General features: G+C 64.3%; 2 protein-coding genes across 4 annotated transcripts in view; one reads left to right on the top strand and one right to left on the bottom strand.

Moving 5' to 3' along the window:
* The window catches only part of TP73 (tumor protein p73), a 49,049-nt gene extending 35,630 nt beyond the window's left edge, over positions 1-13,419 (bottom strand). Inside the window, exons 1-3 of the mRNA XM_044236982.1 lie at positions 13,306-13,419; positions 4,251-4,342; positions 3,846-3,966 (exon numbers count right to left, since the gene is read on the bottom strand). Coding sequence (XP_044092917.1) covers positions 3,846-3,966; positions 4,251-4,309 — 180 coding nt within the window. The 5' untranslated portion in view covers positions 4,310-4,342; positions 13,306-13,419. The remainder of the gene's footprint in view (positions 1-3,845; positions 3,967-4,250; positions 4,343-13,305) is intronic.
* Positions 13,420-14,398: 979 nt separating this feature from the next.
* LOC122899368 lies at positions 14,399-19,039 on the top strand. Of its 3 annotated transcripts, XM_044236988.1 has the most exons (5): positions 14,399-14,799; positions 15,421-15,524; positions 16,633-16,704; positions 17,063-17,187; positions 17,339-17,477. In XM_044236988.1, exons 1-5 carry the CDS (start codon positions 14,589-14,591, stop codon positions 17,475-17,477), a joined length of 651 nt encoding a protein of 216 aa, XP_044092923.1. In that variant the 5' UTR covers positions 14,399-14,588. The 3 variants fall into 3 exon arrangements, with proteins under 3 accessions (XP_044092923.1, XP_044092926.1, XP_044092925.1); XM_044236991.1 differs by lacking the exons at positions 17,063-17,187; positions 17,339-17,477 and adding an exon at positions 18,983-19,039; XM_044236990.1 differs by having other exon boundaries at positions 17,063-17,477.
* The last annotated feature ends 4,513 nt before the right edge of the window (positions 19,040-23,552 follow it).

Below are 23,552 nucleotides of genomic sequence, written 5' to 3'. Positions count from 1 at the left end.
GGGCTGACCCCAGGACCTGGTGCTTGGCTCTGTGCCCCTAGAGGCGCTCCCACCATGGCCTGTAGAAGGACGTGAGCTTGGGGCTCACTGGGAGGCAGGTGGGGTCCTGGAGCTGACCGTGAGAGCTGAGCCCCCTCCCTGGCCTTGAGCTCCACCCCAACACCTTCCTTGGGGCCGCGGAGCCTCCCTGAGGAGCGGACGCCCTTCCCGCCCCCCTGCACACCTGCCCCTTCTGAGGCCCAGACGTTTCCGGAGAACCTACTCCCGGGGTCCACACTGGGCTGTGCCCTCCCTTCTCCTGCTCTTGGGCAGAAGTGACCCCTCCCCAGGCCAGAAAGGTCTGCCCCGTGGGTGACCACGGGGGTCTCGAGCCCAGGCGTCTGCCCGGCTGTGCGGCTCTCTGTGGGCACCTGAGCCCTGGGCAGGTGGTGGTGGGCCCCAGCCCGGATCAGCTGCGCTGCCGCCCCTGCGGTCACAGCCCGCCCCCCCCATGGTCCACCTGCCCACACCAGCTGTCACCACAGAAAGGCGCTGGGAGAGGCGGGAAGAGGCTCGGGGAGGGTGTGTGGGGGCAGGGAGCCCCACAGACTCTGTAGGGGAAGCTGGAAGGAGCAGGTGCAGGGAGGCGGCCAGGCTTAGCGGGGTACCCGCCATCTCCTTTTCATGCCTCATCAGAGCTGGGAGGGGGCCCCCTCCCCCGAGAGCCTGGCCCTCGTTTCGTCCCCAGCTCAGAGGGGACACACAGGCCCTTAGTCCACACTCAGCCGCAGCGGAGTCCGGGGGGGGTGGGCATCAGGATTCCTCCTCTGGACACCTGGAGGACCCACGGCGGGGGACTTCATCCTGTCTGGGCCCCCGCCCCGGGACCGTGGGGGGCCTCCAGGCCCAGCGCAGACCCCACAAGACTGCCCTCCTCACCGCGTCCGCTCACCCTCCTCCTCAGGCCCCGGGGATGCTGGGGACCCAACAGGCTTCTCTCCCGCTGCAGGAGACGGGAAGCGACTGGAGAGGGGCCGGCGCTGGCCGGTGAGCCACGTGGGGTCGGCTGCTATGGCCACTTCCCAGGGCAAGGGCTCTTCCTACAGGGACCCCCCGGTGGACGGGTGGCCACAGAGGCCCTGGGGTGTCAGGGCCTTCCCGGGCACAGCTGCTCCCAGGACCCTGATCCCTCTTCAACACGGAGCCTCGCCCTGCCTCCCCCTGCCTCGCCCTGCCTCCCCCTGCCTCGCCCTGCCTCGCCCTGCCTCGCCCTGCACAGCACCTAGCTTTATCACACGCTCCCTGTGGGCCAGCCACCACCCTTGTCCTCGCCGGGCTGACGACGTAATGCTCTCACCCGCTCAAGGTACAGACAAGGAAGCTGAGGCCTGGGGAGTTAAGTAACCACCCCCCATGCCTCACCTGGCAAAAAAGTGGTAGGGATGGGATGGGTCAGAATGCCCCATACCCACGAAGGCCTCCCTCCACGCCCCTCAGCTGTACGAGGAGCTGGGACGCTGGTGGCCATGACCTCAGGGAGCTCACCCTCCCCCCAAGAATCCATGCCCACACACAAGAATCCACCCCCACGGCCGCTGAGAGGCCAGCCCCCCATTCCTAGCCCAGACACGCTTGGCACCCCACATCTCCCGGGCAGACGTGGGGGAGCGCCTCCCACCCAGGGAGCACCTGGGACCGCCCCCTTCGCCTACCAGAGCGCAGAAGCCCCTCTGGACACCGGCGCCGCGGCGTGCTCAGGGCCCTCTGCCCTCAAGGGGTGAGCGGGGCGGCTGGGGGCGCGGCTCCCCACACTCAGATCACACTCGGGTCCGCCCTCCCTAGAGCTCCTGCCCCTCCGCAGAGTGGACGGTGTGAGCGCCTGGCAGTCGGCTTCTGACCGGGAGGCGGCCACTTAACAGACACCGTGTGGAAGGACTGCGTGGCCGGCGGCCAGTTGGAGGGAGAGCCCGGCCCCCCAGCCACGAGGCCCCCTCGCAGAAAGCCCCGAGGGACCCGGACCGCGGACTCCCTAGTGAGCCTGCTCTCCCCGCCCGCGCTCTAAAGCCACGCATAGGCTTTAAGTTCACCGATAAAGAGCAAGTCCCCCAAGCCCCAGGCCCTCCTCCCTGGCCCCACATAAAGGCAGAACCCCCCTCTGCACTCTCTCTCTCCCTCCCTGCCACTGGCCGGGTGCCCCGGGGCCCGCCACGTGCCCTCCAGCCCTGAGAGTGACGAAGCCTCTTTCCAAGCCTCTGCGGTGCGTCCTGCCGCCATCAGAAGCACGAGGGTCGGTCCAGCCGCCGAGCTGGCTCCGTGAGGGGCCGTCTGAGCGGCTCGCGCCCCAGACGCCGCCAGCCGGCAGTGACATCACCGACACACTGGGGAGGACACTCATGCCCAGGAGGGGGACCCGGGAGGGGAAAGGTCCAGACCCTTGGCCCCTGGGGAGCACCGGGATGGGGCCGCCCGGCCCGTCGAGCCCCACCCTCCCCCTGCGTCTGCCTCAGCTTCCTCCCCTGCGACATGGGAATCGACAGGTGGGTCGCCGTGAGCTGCTCTCAGATAGTCTGAGCGAGGCAGGAGGCCCGGGCTGGGCAGTCAGATTTCTCAGACCCAGTATGAAGGGTTCTCGGGGGAAGCCGGGGACCCTGGAGCTCCCTGCCCACCACACCCCACGCCCGGCGGCCACGGCCCAGGTGGCGTGGGAGCAGCCTAGTGTCCTCAAGGGACACAACTAAGGACACGGGGGACCCTCCTGCCCCCACCACTGCCTGCCCCCGGCCCATGCACATGCCTGGAGCCCCCACGGCCCTTGCTGGTTGCCAATGGCTCAGGGTTCCTCAGAGGGGATGAGGGGCTCCAACTGTCTGAGGGAGGGGCCTGGCCCTCCCGGCCTCCACGGTTCCCAGCACTGCTCTGGCTCCTGGCCTGGTCCCCTGAGACGGACACGCTGGACGCAGCACAGTCACCTCCCAGGGAGACGGGGCAGCCTGGGGTCTGGCGGGGGCTGTCCCGAGGAGGCAACTGCAGGGGGGATGCTGGGGACGGCAGGCGGCACTCGGCCTCCCGGGGCCCAGCGGTCCTCACACCTGCTTCTTAGGCTCCACCCACAGCGACCTCCTCCTGACGCACAGGGCCTAGGACGGCGGTGCACCGGCTTGCACAGCCCTGACTGCTCACCAAGACGAACACCCGGGGCGGTAGGACCTGGGACATGGCAACGGGTGTCAGGGCCTCGGTGGTCCCTGCACACCCCCATTCGGTCCCTCCTCTTGAAGCAGCAGCTCAGTCTTCCTTTGGGGCCCTCTTCCCACTCCGCTCCATCCCATCTTGCCCCTGTCCCACAGGACCCAGGCTCATCAGAAGCACGAGGATGGCTCAGATCTGGACCCCAAACCATGTTCAGACTGCTGAGAGGCAGGCCTCTTGGCCAACCAGCAAAGAGGAGTCCTCCCTGCAAGGAGGGTGATGCCGGTGGGGCCTGGTGCCCTTCCACAGAGACTAGAGGCTGCCTAAGCACAAAGCCACTGTGGAGGAAGCAGGGTAAGAGACAGAGGCAGCGGTTGGATCACCTGGATCCATTCCTACACCTGGATCCAGCCACACCTGGATTCATTCCTACACCTGGATCCAACCACACCTGAATCTATTCCTACACCTGGATCCAACCACACCTGAATCCATTCCTACACCTGGATCCAGCCACACCTGAATCCATTCCTACCCTTGCACTAACGGTTTTAGGAGCTGGTACATTTCCTACTTTGCCACTGAAACGTCCTGACAAACCCCCAGTGCCTGTTTCCCGACTCTGTCGTCTCCAGGTCAGGACCAGGCTTACGGCCGCAGATGGCAGCCCCACTCACCAGGACAGGCGTGGTCATGCCCTGCAGGTGGTAGACATCCATGCCAGCCTCTGGGCCGCCCACCACCTCGTTGTTTCCTTGGCTGGACTGGGGAAGGTCAAAGTAGGTGCTGTCTGGTTCCCTGGGAAGACAGGAGCAGAGCCATCAGACCCAGACCACCCAGGCCGGAGCTCGGGGCTGGCCCTCCGCTCCTGGGGGCCCTGCCCTTCAGCCCACTGTCTGTCTCCTCTGCCAGCCTCTCCAGAGCTAGGCCAGCAGGGAGGCGTGGCCCCACCGGAGCTCTGTCCCCTGGACCTCTCCTGGCCCAGTCTCTGTACCCTACATCCCCAGGAGAAAGCCTAGGCCAGTAGCCCCACCTCCCCCTCATCCGGCCCGAGTAGCCCAGTGGCTGGAGACGGTACTCACAGGGAGCTCCAGAGATGCTCGAACGTGGCCCCCTCGTCTGTGGAGGTCGGCTGGGACATCTTTTCTGCACCCAGCCCGGAGGGCGGCTCGCTCTGTGAGGAGGGGAGAAGGACCCTGGTGATTTGGGGAGGCCGGCCCATGCCCTCCTTCAGCATCCCCGAGGGCTGGGCAGGGCGGTCACCCCTTGATACCCCTCACTTCATCCTCCCCGTTCGCAGGCAGGACCCCACCTTGCAGAGGGACAGGCCTGGCTCCAGACCCAGGTCAGGGAGGGTGCCCTGGCAGCAAGGGCTTCTCAGAGCCACCCCCTGGGGGGGGTAAAACAGCACCCCCTTGCAGGGCCCTTGGGAGCTCGAATTGGAAGTCCTTGCTGTGCCTGGAGCACAGTAAACACGGGGACCGGTGTGGCCGCTATCACTATGAACTGTATCTCTAGGTTTGGTCTTCAGGCCTCGGGCCAGGCCTGGGGGCTCCTGATGCCCCAGGACATGAGGACAGCTCAGATCTTGGGTCACCCCCTTCTTGGGAAGGGCCCATGCAGGGCAGGCCCTGGGGCTGGAGCCGAGCCTGGGGCGAGGCCGGCTGTGCCCCGTGGTTGTAGGAAGTCAGCCAGCCGACCCGCTCTTAGACAGGGTTCTCCCCTGTGGCTGGACACAAAAGCAGTTCGGACCCCACGAGGGACCCCCAGGCCAAGGCCGTGACGCTGTCACGGGAGCAGGATCACTGTACTGTGGACCCCCTGTCACAGATGTCCAGGGACTGGGGTGCCCAGACAGGCCAGCCTTTGTCCCAGGGTTTCCTCTCCTGAGAGCGTCCACACCCAGCTCCCACCCCGCGGTGGGCCTGCCATCCCAGGGCCGGGGCAGGCAAAGCTGGGACCCCTGTCCTCCCGTGGCGGGAAGGGGCAGGGAAACCAGAGCCTGCCCTGCCTACCACCCCTCCAAGGCCAATGTGGTGTCTCCCCTGAGCCAGCCTCCGGGTCCTTGGCAAAGGGCTGTGGGAATCAGCTTGGCCGCCGTCCGCCTGGCAGTGTCCCAGCGGGCAAGTCCAGGCCTGCCCCCAGCCGCTGGGGGAGGGAGGGCGCACCCACTGTGTGTCCCTGCGTCCCCAGGTGGGCGGCTGCTGGTGGGGGTCTGTGGCCCTCTCTCGGGGCCGCCACTGCCAGGCCACTGGTCTCGGGAGCAGTGCCGCGAGTCAGGAGGGCGGCCTCAGGGGCTGGGCTGGGCCCTGGCGACAGGAGGCCCGAGGGCTGAGGCGGGCTGGGCAAGGATGGCCTGGGCCTGGCAGCTCAGAGAGCACTGGCCCCAAACCAACTGTCCTGCAGGCTCAGAGAGGTTTCGTGCCCGGCTGAGGTCACACAGCACAGCTGTATGCACGGGAGTGACCGAGGGTGTTTCCCCAGAATTCAGAATTAGTCGCCCCGCCCCCCCGTCGCTGTAGACACACCTTTAGCGCACGCTCTTCCCACGAGGGTGTTTTTATACTTTACTTTGATGAGAGAGAGAAAGCGTGTACACGTGCAGGCAGAATCCCCAGCGGACTCGGTACCGAGCCCAACCTCACGACCCCGAGATCATGACCTGAGCTGAAATCGCCAGTCCGGCTCTCAACCGACTGAGCCCCCCAGGCGCCCTGACCCCCCACGGGCTTTAACAGGGCTGGGCGATGTGGGCTGGCGTGCCTCCTGTTCTGGGGCGGTCACTCCCACCCCGGGCCACGCTGTCCACAGCACAGTGGAGCCCAGTGCTGGGTGTGGCGCTGGTCACCCGGTAATCCGGGTGGTGGCCGTCGTAGGCGGCGTAACGCCAGCTGCCTTGGCAGAAACCTGCCCCTGCCGCTGCTATGGGGGGCCCTTCCCGGGCGAGCAGGGATTGTCCGTGGAGTGGCCTCTGGGGGTGGGGAGTGCACGCCAACAGGAGGCCGTTTGGGCCCCCCCTTCCTCAGTTTGCTGATGGACCATCCAAGCCCAGAGACGAAAAACACTTGGCTGACGTCACACAGCAGACGGTCAGCAAGACCTCGCCGATCTAACCCCGGCGGCCGGAAGACGCCAACAGCCCACACCAGCCCTGCACGAACGGACAGATGCGGTCCATCCGTACAGCGGGGCGTCCCTTGACCATGGGAGGGAACGAAGCAGGGCCCCTCGTGGCGGCTTGCATGAGCCTTGAGGACACGCTGCTGACCGAGGGGACCAGGTGTCAGGGTCCGCGCAGGACGCTCCCGCAGACAAACCCGCAGGCCCCGGAGGCAGGTCCCCAGTACCGGGGCCAGGCGGAGGGGACAGGGACGGGGTTTCCCTAGGGAGTGGCGGAATGTTCTGGAGCCAAATGGAGGCAGACGTTGCACAGACTGTGACTACGAAACGTCACTGTGTGGGTCACCTTTTAAAGGGTTCGTTGTATGTTACGTGAATTTCACCTTGATTTAAGAAAAAAATGAATCAAAAAACCGAAGAGGCTGGGGTAGTGTGTGGGGAGCCCTGGAGCCGCAGAGCACGGGCTGGGCCCATCGGCCGCAGAGAAGGGAAAACTCCCCATGTCCCCAGGCCCAGCGTCCCGGAGCCGGCACGGGAAAGGGGACACACTCCGCCTCGAGCCCCTGTGCCTCCCTCCCAAGGGAACAGCCAGGGAGGTGGAACCCCAGAGTCCCCCCACCCCAACCGCCAGGGGACACAGCTGGCGTGTCTGCCCTCAGCCCGCACCCTGTTTCGCCCCGAGCTGCACCCGGTCAGGCCGGCTCTGACCCAGGGGGAGGGGGCAGGGCAGACGGAACCTGTCCGGGCAGAGGGAGCCAGTCCGGCCACACTGGACGGCAGTAGGAAACTAAGTGACCCCCTAGTCCCTGGGGCCCCTGTGAGGGCCGGAGAGGCATTCCAAGGACTCCCCAGACTCTCTGCTCGGCAAACCCCAGGTCCACTGCTCCCCCATCACCACTGCCCAGGCCAGGCCCTTCCTGGGTCCAACCCGGCCCCTGCAGTGCCCCACATCAATCCCCTCCCTGTCTAACCCCTCGCCCCAGTGGGCTGTCCCTTGAGTGTAGGCAGAAGGCCCCAGTGTCTCGCTGTGGCCAGCAGACCCTGACTGCAGGGCCCACCCCCACGCCCCTCGTCCCCCACAGGCCTCCGCACTACTGTCCTGGGCTGGGGGCACTGCCCAGAACCTGGGGCTCGGGTCAGAGGCCACCGTCTCCAAGAGGCCATCCTGACACCCGGTCAAACCAGCTGCCACGACCCTGTCGTTACCTGCATCCTTCTCTGTCTGAAAGCAGGTCCAGCCTGAAGGACTCAGAGACACAGTAGCCTGCGTTTACCTGTTCATGTCCCGCTGGGCCTCTGCCCAGGGCGGGCTCCAGCCGTACGCAGCCAGGCATGCTCCCGTGCAGGGCGTCTGTCACCGTCACCCCCACATCATCATGCTCCCCACCGAACCCCATGTTAGGGAAGGCGTCCTGTCCTACCCATTGGGCTTCCCCACTCAGCCACGGGCACGGGCCCCGGGCCCGGAAGGGACTTCCCTGCTGGCCTGAGACCCCAGCAGTGCGCCCCCGCTTCAAAGGCGCTGATTTGATGCACCTTCCCAGGGCGCCGGATAGGCGGTGGGCAGAGCACCGGGTTCTTGGTTTTGGCTCAGGGTGTGATCTGGGGGGGTCGTGGGTTCAAGCTGAGCACGGAGCCTGCTTGGGATTCTCTCTCCCCTTCCCTCTGCCCCTGTGTGCGCCCTCTCCCCCTCTCTCTCCTTCTCTCTCTCTCGGATAAATAAATGAATCTTAAAAGGAAAACATCCCGGGGCGCCCCGGGCTCCCACCACAGGAGCTCAGGAATCTGCAACTTTAAGTGGCACCAGGGGGTTCACCGAGACTCTGGGACAGACGCTCAGGGAAAGGGCCTCGAGCAGCCCAGCCCCCCCCACCCCCCCACCCCCGCTCCATGGGGCCCTTCCCTGTCCACCTGCAGGGCGGCCGCAGCCTCCACTGGTGACCACTCAGGATCTTCATTTCGGCAAAATGAGGGTCCAGAGACTTGTGCTGCCCTGTTCACAGGATGCCACGGGGCCCGAGACCAGAAGCTACCGCCTCCTTGACTCTCAGTCTCGCTGGGAGGCACCCCCCGGCCCGAGCCAGGCGCACAGAGCCCAGGCCCCTGCGTCCACGAGTCAAGGGAGCTGCAGACCCTGTCCCATGGGCCCTGGGAGCTCCTGTTGGCCACAGAGACGAGCAACACTGATATCGGGGTGAGGACTGGGGCCCGCACTGGGCACCGGCCCTGGATACCAGGGGCCCCTCCTCTGTCCTCGGGGCAGGGGCAGGGTCATCCCTGGACCCGCGGTGGCGTTTCATCTGAGGACGGCAGAGGTGAAACCCAGAACAGCCCCTTGTCAGAAACACCAATGGCCCCAGTGACCCGTATTTTAAATTTGGAAACATGGCTCCTGGGCCTAAGGACAGTTGGCAAATGCGGCCCACCACCTTAAAGATCACATGTTCGTGGGCGGGGGACAGGCCCCCGAGGAAACGTCTGTGAGGCCATCACCGAGGTCCAAGTGCGGGACACGGACGGACCCCTGAGGGCCTTCAAGGAAGAGCAGGTTCCCTGCAGGGAAAGGGCACTCAGCCTCGCAGGGAGCAGGGCCCCGGGTGGGGTGAGGCCGTGGGTGTGGGCGCCCACGAGGCCCAGGACCACCCGGCCAGGGGCAGCGTCAGAAAGGGTACCCCAGGTGTCCCCGCTCTCAGGGCGCTGGGCCCTGCTGGGGGCTCTACTGATGCTGCAGCACCTCAAGGAATTTCCAGCAAATTCCTGTTACTCGGGGGGTGTTGCGGGGCTGCCGGCGAGGCCCCAGGACCCCCAGAGCTCGGGTGGGCTGGGGGCACCGTGCGGCCCAGAGCCGGAGTAGAGGTGCAGACAACCCCCTCCTCTTCAACTTTTGCATGTGACACACGGGATTGCCGAGTCCCCAACCCAGCGGTCCCCGCCGGAGCCCCTCGGCCACATCTGCCAACATTTTCATCGTCATCCCTGGTGGGGGAGGGGTGCTTCTCGACACCCCCCAATCCCTGTGGTCCCCTCACAGAGAATGCTCTAGATCTGGGGTCAGAGTTACAGGGGAGACCTGGGGCCACACCACTGCTTCTCGGTGCTGCTGGCCAAGCCCTGGACAGGGCCTCCAGGAGCTCACACCCTCGGTCACGCCCAATCCCCACGTGTCCCCTCCCTGCCCCCTGTCCTGTCCCTGTGTCCCCTCCCTGCTGCCTACCCTGTCCTTACATGTCCCCTTGTCCCCGTCCTGTCCCCACGTGTCCCGTCCCTGCCTTCCATCCTGTCCCCTCTGCCCCTACCTTTCCCCACATGTCCCCCCCACCCCACCCCCATCTGTGTCCTCCTAGGCCAGGCCAGGCCCCAGTGTCCTCCAGGAAGCCACTGTCCTCCCCGATCCCTAAGCAGGACACCGTCTTCTCTGCCTCCCATCGCCAAGCGGGCAGTGGAGCACAGCTTCCTCTGCGTGGTCCCCAGGAGAGCCCCGCTTGTCGGGCCAGATGGTGCCCGTCCCCTCCACCTGCCCCGGGCCCCCACACCGCCCCTGATAAGCTCCTGTGACCTGCTGACACTCGACCAAGGGAAGCACCCTGTGTGGGGGGGGGATGGTAGTCCCCACCCCGTTGGTGGCCACCCCCTCCCACTGCTTGTAGAGTCCGGACAGGGAGCGGACGCTTGGCCTGAGCACAGGGAGGGCAACACGGAGCCATCGGGATTCCAGCATCTAGGGAGGGAGGGCGCTCCCTCCGCCCAAAGAGCCCCGCTCTGACCCTGTCCCCAAACACTCCGTCGCTGCTGTTCTTCGGGCCCCGCGGGGATGACAAGGCTCCTTCCCACCGTCATCTCCCCGTTGCGCTCAGCAAACTTGGAGCATCGCAGGAAAGGACCCCGGGGCCTTCCCGGGCCCCTTCCAACCAGCCCCGTGGCCTCGAGGCGACTGCGGACGCTCTGGCGCCCAGAAGGGCCCTACCTGGGTGGAGGCTCCGGCAGCCGGCGGGCGAGGACCAGGGAGCAGAGCTGCGAGAGGGCGCTTGTCCCCGGCCCAGCGGAGTCCCCGCAAGATGCTCCGGGCCCAGCTCCCGGCCCTCGGGGCCGACGGGCCTCTGCCGCCTCGATCACCCCCCAGAACACAGGTGGCCCTCGCCTCGTGGGGTGCGGCCCGGACGGCCTGAAGTGCGTCCCTCCTCAGGGACCCAGGCCAACGGCCATCTTTGCCCGCCCCGCCGGCTTGTGGCCCAGGCCACGTGGCCACGGGAGTGCTGGGCAGCCCCGGCCACGCAGGGTGCGGGAGGGGGGTCAGGACAGGGCTGGCCGGATCTGCGCCCGGGACCTCCTGCAGAAACACGGGGCCCCACTGGGCCTGGTGAGGAGGACGTGCCTGGGGGCCTCCCGTCCCCCTGCGCGGGCTCAAGAGGGGCGCGCGCAGCGGCAGCCAAATTTAGCCTCTGCATCTGGGCCAGGGCGCACTTGTGAAATAAGAAAACAGCTGGAGGCGCCTGATTACGCTGCCCTCCCCGCCTCCTCCCTCCCCGGCCAGGGCCCACGGGAAGGAGGCAGGGCAGGGGGCAGCCTCAGAGCCCCCTCGGGCCCTGTTTCTTCCCATCTGCCAGCCTCTTACCCGGTCACGGCCAGTGGCTGCCACCTGCAGCCGGCAGGGTCTGGGAGGCCTTCGTCGGGCACCCGGGCCTGGTGCGGAGGACTAGGAGCCGCCAGCCGTCCGGGTGTGAGTCTGGGGGTCGGCTTAGCACTCGTGTGAGCCGCACGGCAACGTGCCCGCCCCTGAGCACGTGGGCTTGGAACGCCCGGGGCCGTGGGGCTCCAGGGTCTGGCTCTGGCCGGGAGAGGCAGTCGGTTGAGCAGTTTTGTGAACCCACGATTGAAAACCCCGACACCTGACAGGAAAGGGCTGTCACAGACCAGCTCCTGCAGAGGAAGTAAACCAAGAAACACCCAAGCATCGCCAGCCGCTACAGCACCCCGAGGGGTGTGGGGAGACCAGCAAATCTGCCGCTCCTTTTACTGTCGAGGTGGAAACACGCACAGAGAGGGGAGCTCACCTGCTCAAGGACACCCAGCAAGTTGGGGCCCAGAGTCAAACCCAGCCATCTGGCTCGGGGAACCCTGCTCTTGACCCCGCCCTCTACCCGGCCTGACCCTCCCCAGCCTGCACACTGGGCATCCTGCCTGGTAAGCCCCTTGCCCACCCCTTTCTTCACGCAGCACCTCAAAGCCCCACCTGCCGCGAGACACCCCCCCACCCCGCCGCCCTCTGCAGATCTAGAGGCACCCCTCCTCCGTCCCTCACCCGACCACGTGCAAGTCACGCCTGGCCACACAGCTCCCGTCCCATGGTCTCCGGCTCAGCGGCTTGGCCCCGTCACACACCCCCAGCTCCCTCTCCCCCTCCGTACACATCCACGCAGCCCACCTCTGCTGCTCTGTAGCTGTGCGACAGGGGTACTGCCTGGACAGGTGTACTGCCTATTCCGAGCCGCGTGTGCGGGGAAGAAGGGACACACTGAGCAGGGTGCTGACCCCGACACATCCCGGGAGCCTGAGAATCAGCAGCAATCCGCAGCGGACCGACGGTTCCTTACAACCAGGGGTCAGTGGAAGAAGCAGCCAAGCCCTGGTCAGGGGTTGCGATGGAGAGAGGCTGGGCCTGGTCGCTGCCCTGTCCCTGGCTCGTTAGACACACCACCCCGTGCCCCGCCCTGGTCTGTCCAGGAGCAAGGCACCTGCAGAGCGAGACACACCAGCATCCGGTCACAGCATCCTCCTTCACAACGCCTGCCCCAGCTGCTCCTGACGCTAGAGGTCCCTGCCCCCGCCGCTCGTGGCCACTCTTCCCAGGACCATGGCTGCCCGGCACACGAAGGTGGCAGCCGGTCCCTGTCTGTGCAGGGGCGGGAGCTGCCCTCTCTGGAGGGGCCTCCACCTTAGGGACCTGCTGGGACAGGGTCGCCACAGGGCCTGGGGCCAATGAGCAGACACTGTCCTCTTGCCCCTGGGCTGCGGGCACCGCGGTCCTTCTGATCTGTCTCCCCCCACCCCCGCAGCCCTGTGTCGGGGTCGCCCTTCCACAGGCTCCTAAGCTCCTCCCCGCGGCTGACAAGACTTCATCCAAGTTGCCACGATGTCGGCCCATCCATCCCCCCTCCCTCCAGAAATGTCCACAGAGCTGCCGCTGCCCACGTCCTGTCCCTGTCCCCAGCCTTGGGGGCATCTTTCTGATAATGGTGCCCCGAATCTACTGCACGCTCCCTCGGTCCCAGCCCCGGCCCGAAGTCGTAACTCTTCCTCGTAACGCGGCAGGAAGGGAGACGCTCTGCACCCCGACTCTCTCCAGACGTTCTTACAGCAGCACAGAGAGGGTGGGTCTCCCGCCCTGGGCCACACAGCTTGGAAGGTCAAGGCTAGGTTGGGGTCTGCTCTGGCCCCCACCAGGCAGCCCCGCCATCCAGGAGCCCCCGCTACCGGGGGACAGACAAAGCTGCTTCCACCGCCCACGTGAAGGGCGGCCTGAACGCGTGCAGACCACGGCCAGGGTCAGCGCGAGGGCACATGAAGGTCCACATCAGTGTGGCCTTCGGAGGTCTCCCAGGCTGACGTTGGGCCTGGGGTCCAGGGGAGGGTGGGCACCCACCGAGTAGGGGGAGATGGGACTGGACGGCGGGCTGGAGAAGGGACAGGCCCGATGGAGAGCACCCAAAGAGCCCTGAGCCCATGGACTTCGGGGAGCCGGGTTCAGGGTTCAGCTCATGTGGGGTGCAGTGGGACGTCCAAGGGGAAGGTCATCCTGGCAGACACACGGGCCCGGCAGCCAGAGGCGGGTGGTCCGTGAGGCAGGCCTCGGTGGGATGCAGGTACGGCGGGGGGAGGCGGAACAAGTGGACTGTCCTGAGGGTCGGGGGCAGGCAGCGAGGACGCGGGTCCTACCCAGGACCACCCCCTTCCAAGCCGGTTCCGGCCGCTTAACGCCGCCCTCTTCAGCAAAGCTCCTCCCAGCTCCAGACCCCGTACCTCCGGCCGGCTAGCAGCTTCGTGCACATGTGGGGGTCTCTCTCTTCCCACCTGTGGGGCGGCCACGGTCACAGCCCCCACGCACGACTGAGCTACACACGGGCAGCTGGCAGGAGCCCTGGGCTGGCTCATGGCTGCAGAGCGTGGCTGTCCATCCGGCTGTGGGGCCGTCCGTAGCTGTGACTGAGTCATCATTGGTTCAGCCCTCATCCCGCACGCGCAAGCACTCCCACACGGGAGGGGACAGGACCGCGGCGCACCCCACACCCCTCACCTGGGTGCGCTGCCTCTGCCTTCCTCACATGGAGCCCGGGGAAATCACCGTCCCCTGCAGGGGGGCCGGGCCCCCAGGATCCCTACCTCAGGAGCCCAGCCGTGAGGGCAGGACAGCGGCGGCAGGGGACCGACACAGGGAACGGGCCCTGCCGTCCCAGTCCCCGTGGAGGCCGCCGGGCGAAGAAGAGGGGTGGGTCAGCACAGGCTCTTGGGCTCCATGCAGGTGACAGATCCTGGACGAAGGGGGCCCCCCCGAGAAGCTAGGGAGTGGCGTCTTCCTTGGCAGGAAGTGGACAGTTCCCAGCAGGCCCGTGGGTGGAGGCTCCAGGATAACTTCTGCCCCCACCCAGCCCGGACCCCGCCCGGGCCCCCCAGGAACAGGTGGGGTATAACGGAGCGCCCCGCCGTGCCTGGTCCTCCTCACCCAAGCACCGTCAGAGGAGCCCGGGCATTGCCTCCCTGCACTGGCCTGTCTGCTACCTGTGCCCCCTACTCTCGGGTGCTGGGGTGGGGGGCACAGTGGGGAGGGGCTCTGTTCTCTGGGGGGGCCCGAGGGGTGTCTGCTGTGCTGTGCTGTGTGGCAGGGAGGCGGTGTCAGGACCCCAAGCTCAGGCCTGAGAGAGGCGGGCCAGGCTGAGTCCAAGCCTACCTTGGCGGGAGCCCGGGCCCCGAGGGTCGAGGTCGGCGTGGAGGGGAGGCAGCTGGGAGGCCCACGGCCCGTGGCTGGGCAGGCAGGCGGTGGCGGCAGCGTCCTGGTCGCCTAGGCAATGACATTGGAGCCAAGGAAGCAGGGAGGCCAGCCTGGAGCCAGGGCAGCCGGGGCGGAGCGTGGCCGGGAGCCCTGAGGCCGGCAGGCGATACCATGCCCTCCGCACAGTGACCCGGTGACAGGCCCAAACCGCCAGGAAGCAGACCGGGAGCCGGGGAGGGGGCGGGGCGGGAGCCGGGGCGTCCACCTGTGTGTGCACGCCTCTGCCCCGCTGCTCCCTGTAGAAACGTCCGGACGCATGCACAGGCCGCGACTGTCCCCAGCCTCGACCCAGCTGTCCCCCGGCTGGAGCAGCTTCCACAGGTCGTCCCATACACCCGCGATCCGTCTGCCGAGGGTGCGAACAAGTGCGGAGCCGACTCCTTCAGTGTTGGGTCCGGCCAGGCAAGTGCTGACCTTCAGCTGTGTTTCTGCTGCCCACGGGGCACACGCGTGGACAGATAATTCAGGTAATTCAGCGTGACAGGAGGCCTTGCCACCACATTCCAAACTTCCCAATCACGGGAAGAGCCCCGCAGCCTCTGCCCCCACGGCCCTCTACGCCTCTGACCCCGGCCCTCGGGCTCCAGCTCACCAGGACCTTTGCTATGGCGTGGGCCCCGCGGGGGCTCACCATCACCTCTGGGTCCCTTTGTCACATGAAATAACGTGACTCTAGGCTCTGAGCCGCAGCTTTAGGGAGCCCTCAGGGACACACCCTGTCGCTGGGAGTCAGCGAAGGCCACTGGGGCCCCCCAAGCCAACGCCAAGCTTCACGCTGGCCTGGAGATGGGGACGCCGACCACAGCTGGCGTCGGTGGCTGCTCGTCCCCGCACAGGAAGGGCTCCCGGTCCTGCTCCTTGAGACACAGCATGTGCCCCTCTGAGACCAGAGGTTGCCTGGCTCCAGCCACGGGTGAGGGGAGGTGGGGGGACGCCAGTGGGGTCTGGCTGCCCTCACTCCCGTCAGGGTCCCTCCTCAGACCCCCACCCCAAGCCCCGCACAGGGATGGGCTCCCAAAAGCGAGTCAGGAAGCCACCCCGCCAGCAGACCACGGATCCACCACACGCTTCCTCTGCGTGCGACACAGGTCAGACACGGGCTACGGTGCAGGCCCGGGAGAAAACCCCGTCCCTCGGGCCCATCAGCAGAGCGAGGCTCGCTCGCGGTCAGGCGGCTTCAACAGCACCAGCGGTGAGTGAGGCGAGCCCTGGGAACGAAGCACCACGGGGAGGACCTCCCGAGCCGCCCAGGGCACGCACACATTTCCTGCAGCCTGTGTTTCCTCTTTTCTACTCTTTCTTTCTGTTTTCTGGCAAGCCCCACGCCCAGTGTGGGGTGGATCCCATGACCCCAAGACCAGACGCTCGGTCGCTGCGGAGCCCAGCGGCCCGGGCTGTCTCTGTTCTCACCACCCAGTACAGTCTTTGGGCCTGTGTCCCCCAAGCACCAGGTGGGCCAAAGCTTTGCCACGTTGGGCACGCCTGCTGGCAGGGTTCCAAACACCAAGGCACCCGGTGGCGCAGGAAAGACCGAGAGGACAGGCCCTCTTGCCTCCCCGCCCCCACCCCACCGTCCAGACCAGACTGATCCCCACCCCTAAGAACAAAGAAAGCTGCTCCGGGGCCCTAGGGGGTGGTGGGGGTGAGGTGGTGGGGGTTAAGGTCTGGCGAGCCCTGGGCCTGCTTGCACGAGGGAAGGGCAGGTGCCCCATAAGCAGTGACCGTGTGTGAACGCACAAATAGAGTCTTAAGTGAAATATGGCCTATTTCTGCATTCTTTTTTTTTAAATTTATTTATCTGACAGACAGAGATCACAAATAGGCAGAGAGGCAGGCGAAGAGAGGGGGGAAGCAGGCTCACCGCTGAGCAGAGAGCCCTACACGGGGCCCAGGACTCTGGGATCATGACCCAAGCCGAAGGCAGAGGCTTTAATCCACTGAGCCCCCCAGGTGCCCCCTATTTCTGCATTCTTTTGGTGACTTTTGAAATCCAGAGAGCTCAGAAATCTAGATTTTCCCTAGTTCTGGGACAGACTCCTAAGCTCTCTGTGACCCTTGCTGCTCATTTAGGGTCAACATCCCCTTATGCTGGGGCACTTGGGTGGCTCAGTAGGTTAAGCCTCTGCCTTCAGCTCAGGTCATGATCTCAGGGTCCTGGGATTGAGCCCCACATCAGGCTCTCTGCTCAGCGGGGAACCTGCTTCCCCCCTCTCTTCGCCTGCCTCTCTGCCTGCTTGTGATCTCTCTCTGTGTCCAATAAAGAAGTAAAATCTTAAGAAAAACATCCCCTTGTGTTGTAGGAACTGGGGAGAGCTTGTCTGTGTGGTATTTCCCACAGACCCGTCGGTGGTGTTCTAAAATACAGGATTCAGGTACTGTGCTACTTTTCTAAAATACATTTTTTTGAAGTGTGAATTCCGACTCTTTTAAAGGGGACATGGGATAAGGCATGGTGAGCCTCTGCTTAGTTCTGGAAACCTGATGGCATCCCTAGATCAGGCCGGGAGACACCCAGGAGGCGGGCGTGGTGCTCTGGGACCAGGCGAGCTCACCTCAGCTCCCCACAGCCTCTCCCGGGAGGAGGGGAGGGCCCTCTGCCTCTGGTCTTACAGAAGCCAAGCTTGGAAGGGGTTACAGGAGTAAGAGTCAGGGCGGTTTTGAGTCTACTTCTGGATGATTCCTAAGCTAGCCTCCCTCACTGTGACTTTTGTCACCTTTTACCATGTGAAGTTTTGTCGAGGAAATGCAAAAAATTGGGCAAGTCGGAAAGGGCACAGCAGGAGTCCACACCGCAGCCTCTGGGCCCTGGGCTGGGCAGCTCCCGCTGAGAAGGGGACGGAGGGGTTTTCTCTGCGGTAAGGAAGGAAGGCGATCCCTCCAGGCTCTGCTGCCCAGAAGGACCCTGGGCCCAGACAGCCCCAAGCTCTGAAAGTGCAGCCCCCCACGCTGCATCCTTCTCGCGGAATGCGCTCCCCCAATTACTGACCCACACAGTTTCCTCTCAAGGGGAGACTTTCCGTTCTCAGGCTTCCCAACCCCAAACCGGCCAGAGGGAGATTGGACAGTGTGCGTGGACATACACCGACCTCAGTCTCACCATCGTCTTTTCTGCTATTTTTATCAGAATCTGTCACTTCCACATTAATCCAATTAGCGTCCTGTGCCTTATTCTTACGTTTGCGCCTTTGTCGGGGAAGCTCAGGGACTCGCTCCCCGCTCTGCACCTCCTCCCTCATTACTGCCAAGTAATTAGTCGAGGAGCATCCCTGATCAAAAATTAAGAAGCCAGGAGCAAGTCGGGGCATGCCTGCCTCCAAGAGAAGAGAAAACGAAGGGGGATGGCTAATGAGGGGCTTTTGTGGGTGGTCGGGGACAGGGGGAAGCAGAGAGCGCGAGGGGAAGGGGAGCTTGCCCTTCAGAGTGTCTCTGATCCTGGCGGTCCCATCTACACCCCAAAGAGGAGCTGCATGTCCTCTGAGCACAAACTGCTGGGCCTCCTGGGGAAGCGCTGGCCGGCAGGTCTCTCCATTTAACCAGCTGCCCCCCTTTTCTAAACGGGGAATGCACTTTTCTCTCTGGTGGCCCCAATGCCAGCCAGTGAGTGCTGTGCCCTCCTCTGCAGAAGGGACACCTGTGTCCCTGGCCAGCCCACACTCTGCAAGCAGCTCTGTCACCCCACACAGGAGGCCAGGACCCACATCTGGGACCTGCTGCCACCCTCCCTCCTTGTCCCCACACAGCCTGCCTGGAGCGTGCACCGCCCAGGTGAGCCCTGAGCCTGCAAAGGAGAATCCCCTGGGTCTTGCTCACGTTGTGCAGAGGATGGAGAAAACATAGCCCAGGAAAGTCACCTCTAAAATCCCAGGCAATGGGGCAGGCGGGGGAGCGGGCATTCTCCCTGCACACTTCAAAGGACCCAATGCAACCCCCTTCAAGGGGAAGCTACCAGCCCAATTAGCCAAAGGCTTCCCCAGCTGCCTGCTCCCTCCCTCCCCCCAGGGCCCGGCACCTTGGAGCAGCCGGTGAGCAATTAGTACCCCTTGCCCCCGCCCCACAGGCACCCAGGGCCACTGGGAGTGGTTCTGCCAGCTGGCACTGGGTGGGGACAGCCGGGACAGGAACTTGCCACCTGCAGCCACTCCGAGATGCCCATCCACCCCCTACACAGGGTACCCAGCCCAGCCCTGCCCACTTGGGCCCCTGCACTCTGGCTGGGGACCTTGGCAGGCCGGGCAATGCCCAGGTATTCTATGCCTGCCTGGTGGAGGAGGCAGGAGTTCCTGGGTGCTTTGTGTGTGCCCTCGGGGTTCCGGTGTATTCCTGCGGCAACTCATGGGAGGGAAAGGCTAGAGCCTCCCTAGAGAGACAGGGCACAGAGGCAGATGGGTGGGCCCCGAGCTCCCATACAGACACCCAAGGCCTAGGGAGGCCGAGCTGGGATCTGGGCTGGTAGCTCCGCGCCAGGCGTGCCGGCATGCACAGTCACACCCCGGTGTTGTGGGACGTCTGGCCCCTAGACGGAGAGCGTTTCTGTGGTTTAAACCACCCACCCTGTGGCCAGTTGAGTTACGGTGCCCCAGGAAACTTAACACAGCTATCAAAGGACTTAAAAGCAAGTTTGCATCTACTTCTGCCTGCGATTCCTTACAGGTAAATCAACAAGATCCCCAACAGGTCTAATAACTCAGTTTCAACTCGGTGACAAGCACAAACGAAATTTTGAGATTTCTGCGGCAATGGTCATGCACAACGAAAATATTGGTGATTCCTCCAGGGGAAGAAGTCACTCGTACCCCTGTGGGGGGGCTTGCTGCCTGCATTCCACATGCACAGGGGACGCCAACATTCACTTGCCCGCAAACACTGCAGGAGGCGCCGATTTCCCCGATTTCCGACTCGAGTTTACAACACCCCGAACTTCCACATTCTGCTTTAGATGGTTCCCAGGACCAGGGCTGGGCTGTGTCTCCTGCTCAGGAGGCTTTGGTCCCGCGGGGTTGGGGGGGGGCGCTGCTCAGGCGCTCTGAGGCTCTAACCTTGGGCAAGTGCACAGGCTGTCTCCCCTTCCCTCCCCTCAGCATCTGCCTTGTGGACTGTAGTGAACGTTAATGGGAACAAGTATATGGAGGGTTCAGCTAAGTACCCGGCTGAGCCACCACGGAGGGAGGGGACGGTACCAGAGGGGCTTAGCCAACACTTGTTAGGCTGGATTTTTTTTTCTCTCTCGGGTCTCTGACTTAGGGCAGCACGTCCCAGGGAGGAGAGGGGGGAAGAGCGCTTTTGATGAGCAAATGTCTGCTCTGCCAGAAAGTGCACAGAGACGGGGTGGGGGGGACAGACCGAACGTTTATAACCGCTGTGCTCATCTCTCAGACCTATGACTTGTCTTTAACTTGAACCCCAATGAGCAGGGGAAGCATCTCTAAACCAGAACCCATTTTCCTCTACAGAACACACGACGAAAAGATTTTCTAGGAGTCTCCCATAACTTACTTAAGAAGGCAAACTTTTCAAAGGCGACATTGCTGTGTGTTTTGGTAACACACAGGTAGATGCTGCTAATTACAGGTGTGTGTTCTGTGTTTGTTAAAGAAGTCTGGGCAGGACCGGATGCCCTCAGCAATGGGAAAATGATCCACAGTGTACTGGGTGAAGGTTGGGGGGATGGGTCGGCAAGAAAGCTTTTCCCACCAGGAGGGAAGACCCCCACCCAGAAGAGCCAGGGAGTCCTGCTGCATTATTTAGCCGCCCCTCTGTCTTTTTCCCTTTTTTGTTGTATGAAGTTAAGTCACCAGAAAATGACATATTTTAAAATATTGTCCCAGCCTTCCCCCAGAAATGCCCGAACTGGGAAATAAAGGTGTGCCCTCCCTTTTCACAGGGGCTGGATAGAATAAACACACTTGGAAAATGCTTCTACTTTTTTGCAAACCCAAAGTTCACTATGTGTGCAATGGCTTTTTTCTCCGTTATTTTGTTTTGGCCACGACTTTCATATAAGTATCTAGAGGACAGACTCCCCTTGAAACTGTCTCCCATGCGGATGACCACGTGGCTTCTACTCCCCCACCAATAAAATGAGTTCCCTTTCGGGTGTCAGAACCTCGAGGTGAACATTTGCCTCTCTCCTTAAGCCCTCAGCCTCTCCGCCTCCTCCTCCATTCTAGCTGCCTCCCTTACTTGTGTTCAAGGCTGTAAATCCACTCCTGTATGTGGGTGGGGCATAGTCTATAAATAGATCCTGAACGGAGGCATCTTCCCTATCATGCCGGACTGGGGCTATCAGCCTCCGCCCAAGCCCTGGGCAGATTGCTGCCCCCAAGTCAGCCACTCCACTCCCTCTGCGGGGAGGAGATCTGTGGCCGCCCCGCAGCTTCCCAACTCAGGAGCAGCACCGAGGACCACAGCCGTCCCTCTGGGCCCAGTTAACGGACGCCAGGCATGGCCTTGTCCGTGGAGAAGAAGGGATCAGGCATGGCCTTGTCCGTGGAGAAGAGGGGACTTGGACCTGAGGATCCTGACTCCTACATCTACCTGCTTAATGTCTGTACCAGGCCGGCTCTCCCATGGGCTACCCTTCCGGATTTGGAGACACTGCCCTGTTCCCTGTAGCCTTCACCAGAAGGTCAGCGAGTGGCGAGGTGCCTAAGTGCTCTGGGGCCAGGGCCCAGGTAGCAGCGGCCAGAGCAGCTCACCTGCAGCCCTGACCAGCGGACGACCGAGCAGGCGCAGCCCTTCCACCTCTTTTAAAACCGCACGCACAATCCGCAAATGTGTACGTTGCAAAATTTCAGACATCCTGTCTTTTTGTCCTCAATGCAATGTCCTTTTAGCTTCTGTGAGTACATCAGATGCCAGGCGGCCGGACGGAATAGTCAGCTCCGCGGGACAACGCGATATAGCTCGCTTCACTCATTTTCTTCCGTAGCTAATTATTACAGCTCAACAGACAAACGGCAACACGACAGCAACAGAGTCAGTTGTGCGGGCGGTTCCCAAACGTCCAGCTCTTCAATGAACAGACACAGTCCATTTGGACTGACTGACCTCTGGTCAGAAGTTCGCCATGCCTGGCCTCCTGGCCCCTTGCTGGTTGACAGTGGTCTACCTGTCACCCATCTATTTATGTCACATGTGAATGCTTTCTGCATGTCCACTTAGGGACCAGGCGACAATACAAGCTGAGTAGGAAGGTAATAATAGCTTCCTCCCTCCAAAGGCTGAGGCCAGGAGAAGGAGAGGGAGGCAGGATGGAGGTGCTGCTTCCCCAGGGTGGGGGGGGGTGCTGCCTCTGCCCCTCCTCTCTCCACCTGGACACACTCAGAAGACAGGCTGGGCACCGGGTGGGGGGGCAGCTCTGAACCACCTGGAGGTGGCCCTCTGGAACCGGAGCCCTTAGTCACTGGCTCCACCGAGCTGGCTTGGTGGCCGTGCCCAGTTCTGCTGATCCAGGGGAGCCTGGGTCTCGCTCAGCCTTGGGGAGTGGGGGAGTAACACGGCAGGATTTGTGCAGCCCTCCTGGGTGCACACGGAGGGGCAGAGGCGGGGAGGACCTCCTCTGCGACCTGCACCTCCACCAACTTCCACCCGCTCCTGCACTACCCCCCAGCCTCTTCCCCATCACCTCCCCTCGGAAGTTGGGGTGGACAGGGGTCAGCTGGAGGAAGGCCTCGGGGAATCCCAGCCCCAGCGAGGCTGTTCCTGGCCCCAAAGGCACTCGGACAGGACCCCGCATCTCTTGGCCGGGCTGAACTCTGCCAGCTCCCTGCCACCGGTGCAACCTCCAGGAGCCGGTTAGACTCGGGAGAGACACCCCACGGTACCCATTCTCCCTGCGCCTGCACGCTGCCTCCCTCCTAGCAATCCCTAGCTTCGGAGCCTAGTGCCCCCCGCGCCCCGCCCTGCGCTCGGCCTTGGCAGGCCGCGCCGCGCTTCCTACCTGGTGCGGTCGGAGCCGGGGGCATCGACGCCTGAGCCGGCGGGCGCTGGCCCCGTAGTGGGTGCAGGGCGAGCGCGGGCTGCCCAGGCGGGTTAAATGGGCGCGGGGAGGGGAGTCGCCGCGGGCAGGGGCGGCCGCGGGCGTTAGCGCCTTGGGCCGCCAGCCGGGCGGGAAGGCAGCGCGGGCCGCTCAGCGCGGCGGGAGGAGCGCGGGCGGCGGGGCCGGGCGGAGGCCGAGGTGGCCGCCGGCGCCCCGCCCCCCCAGCTGGCCGAGCGCGAGTCGGGGTCTCGGGCGCGCTCTGCCCCGCCTCCTTCCCGCCGCCTTTTGGCGCGCGTGGCCCGGCGCAGCCTGCTGGGCCGCCTAACCCGGGGCGACGCGGGCCGGGCGCGGGGGCTCTCCCGCCGACGAGCGGGGACCGCGACCCTCCGCCGGCTTGGGGGCGCGGGCAAGGGCGCACGGGAGCGAGGGCGGAGAGAAGCAGACTCTGCGTCCTAAAGCCTTGTTTTGGCCTAGACGCCGCATTTTCCCGACACCCGGGGCTGCCCTCCCTCCCCCAACCGGCGCTGGGTCCCTCCGTGCCCCGGGTGCTCAGACTCCAAGGAACAGGAGAAGGGCCTTCTTGGTCCGCGGAGGGTCCGCCCTAGCTCCGGGGCACAGGGGTGAGGGTCAGGGCCACAGGGCCGGGGGTGGAGGGGTGGTTTGGGTGGGGCCATTTGCCCCCGGGTGGCTCCGGGGGGACTCGGAGGAGGGCGCGACGTCTACACTGTCACCGACCCAAGATCACGGCCCCGCCCGGCGTTGCAGAACGTCGGGGACCCTCTGGGAGAGACTCTGGCCCCAGCCCACGGCCTTCCTGGGCGGAGGTTGTGACGCAAACATTCCCAGGTCGCGGCCCGCACCCTGCTCCCTCCCCTGGCCACGGCCTGCTGGCCCCGGGCGCCGGTTTCTGTTCTGCGTTCTCGCAGGTACGCGTGGGAGTCCACGGCGACACGTGGATTGTGCACTTGGAATTGCTCTCTACGCGCAGAGACCCGCCTCAGGGCAAGTCTTCCCTCGGACGCGTGACATTTACGGCTCCGGGGGCTGGAACCCACGCAGGGCGGAGCTTTGGCCGCAGAACCCACGCGCGTGTCACTTTCGGAGAGGCTCTCGGCCGCAGGCCCCTATTGTGCGCTGCGTTCTGGGGCTCACGGGACCTGTTATCTGCCTCCGAACCGCCGTCCCCGGGCTTGCGTGACCCTCACGGCAGTGTCGCCTGTGGAACTGTGTCCGAGCCGGGCT

This window comes from Neovison vison, chromosome 2 (assembly GCF_020171115.1).
Source record: "Neovison vison isolate M4711 chromosome 2, ASM_NN_V1, whole genome shotgun sequence".
Classification (NCBI taxonomy): Eukaryota; Metazoa; Chordata; class Mammalia; order Carnivora; family Mustelidae; genus Neogale; species Neogale vison.
The sequence above is the reverse complement of the archived record's forward strand: the minus strand, read 5'-3'. Positions and strand labels throughout refer to the sequence as shown.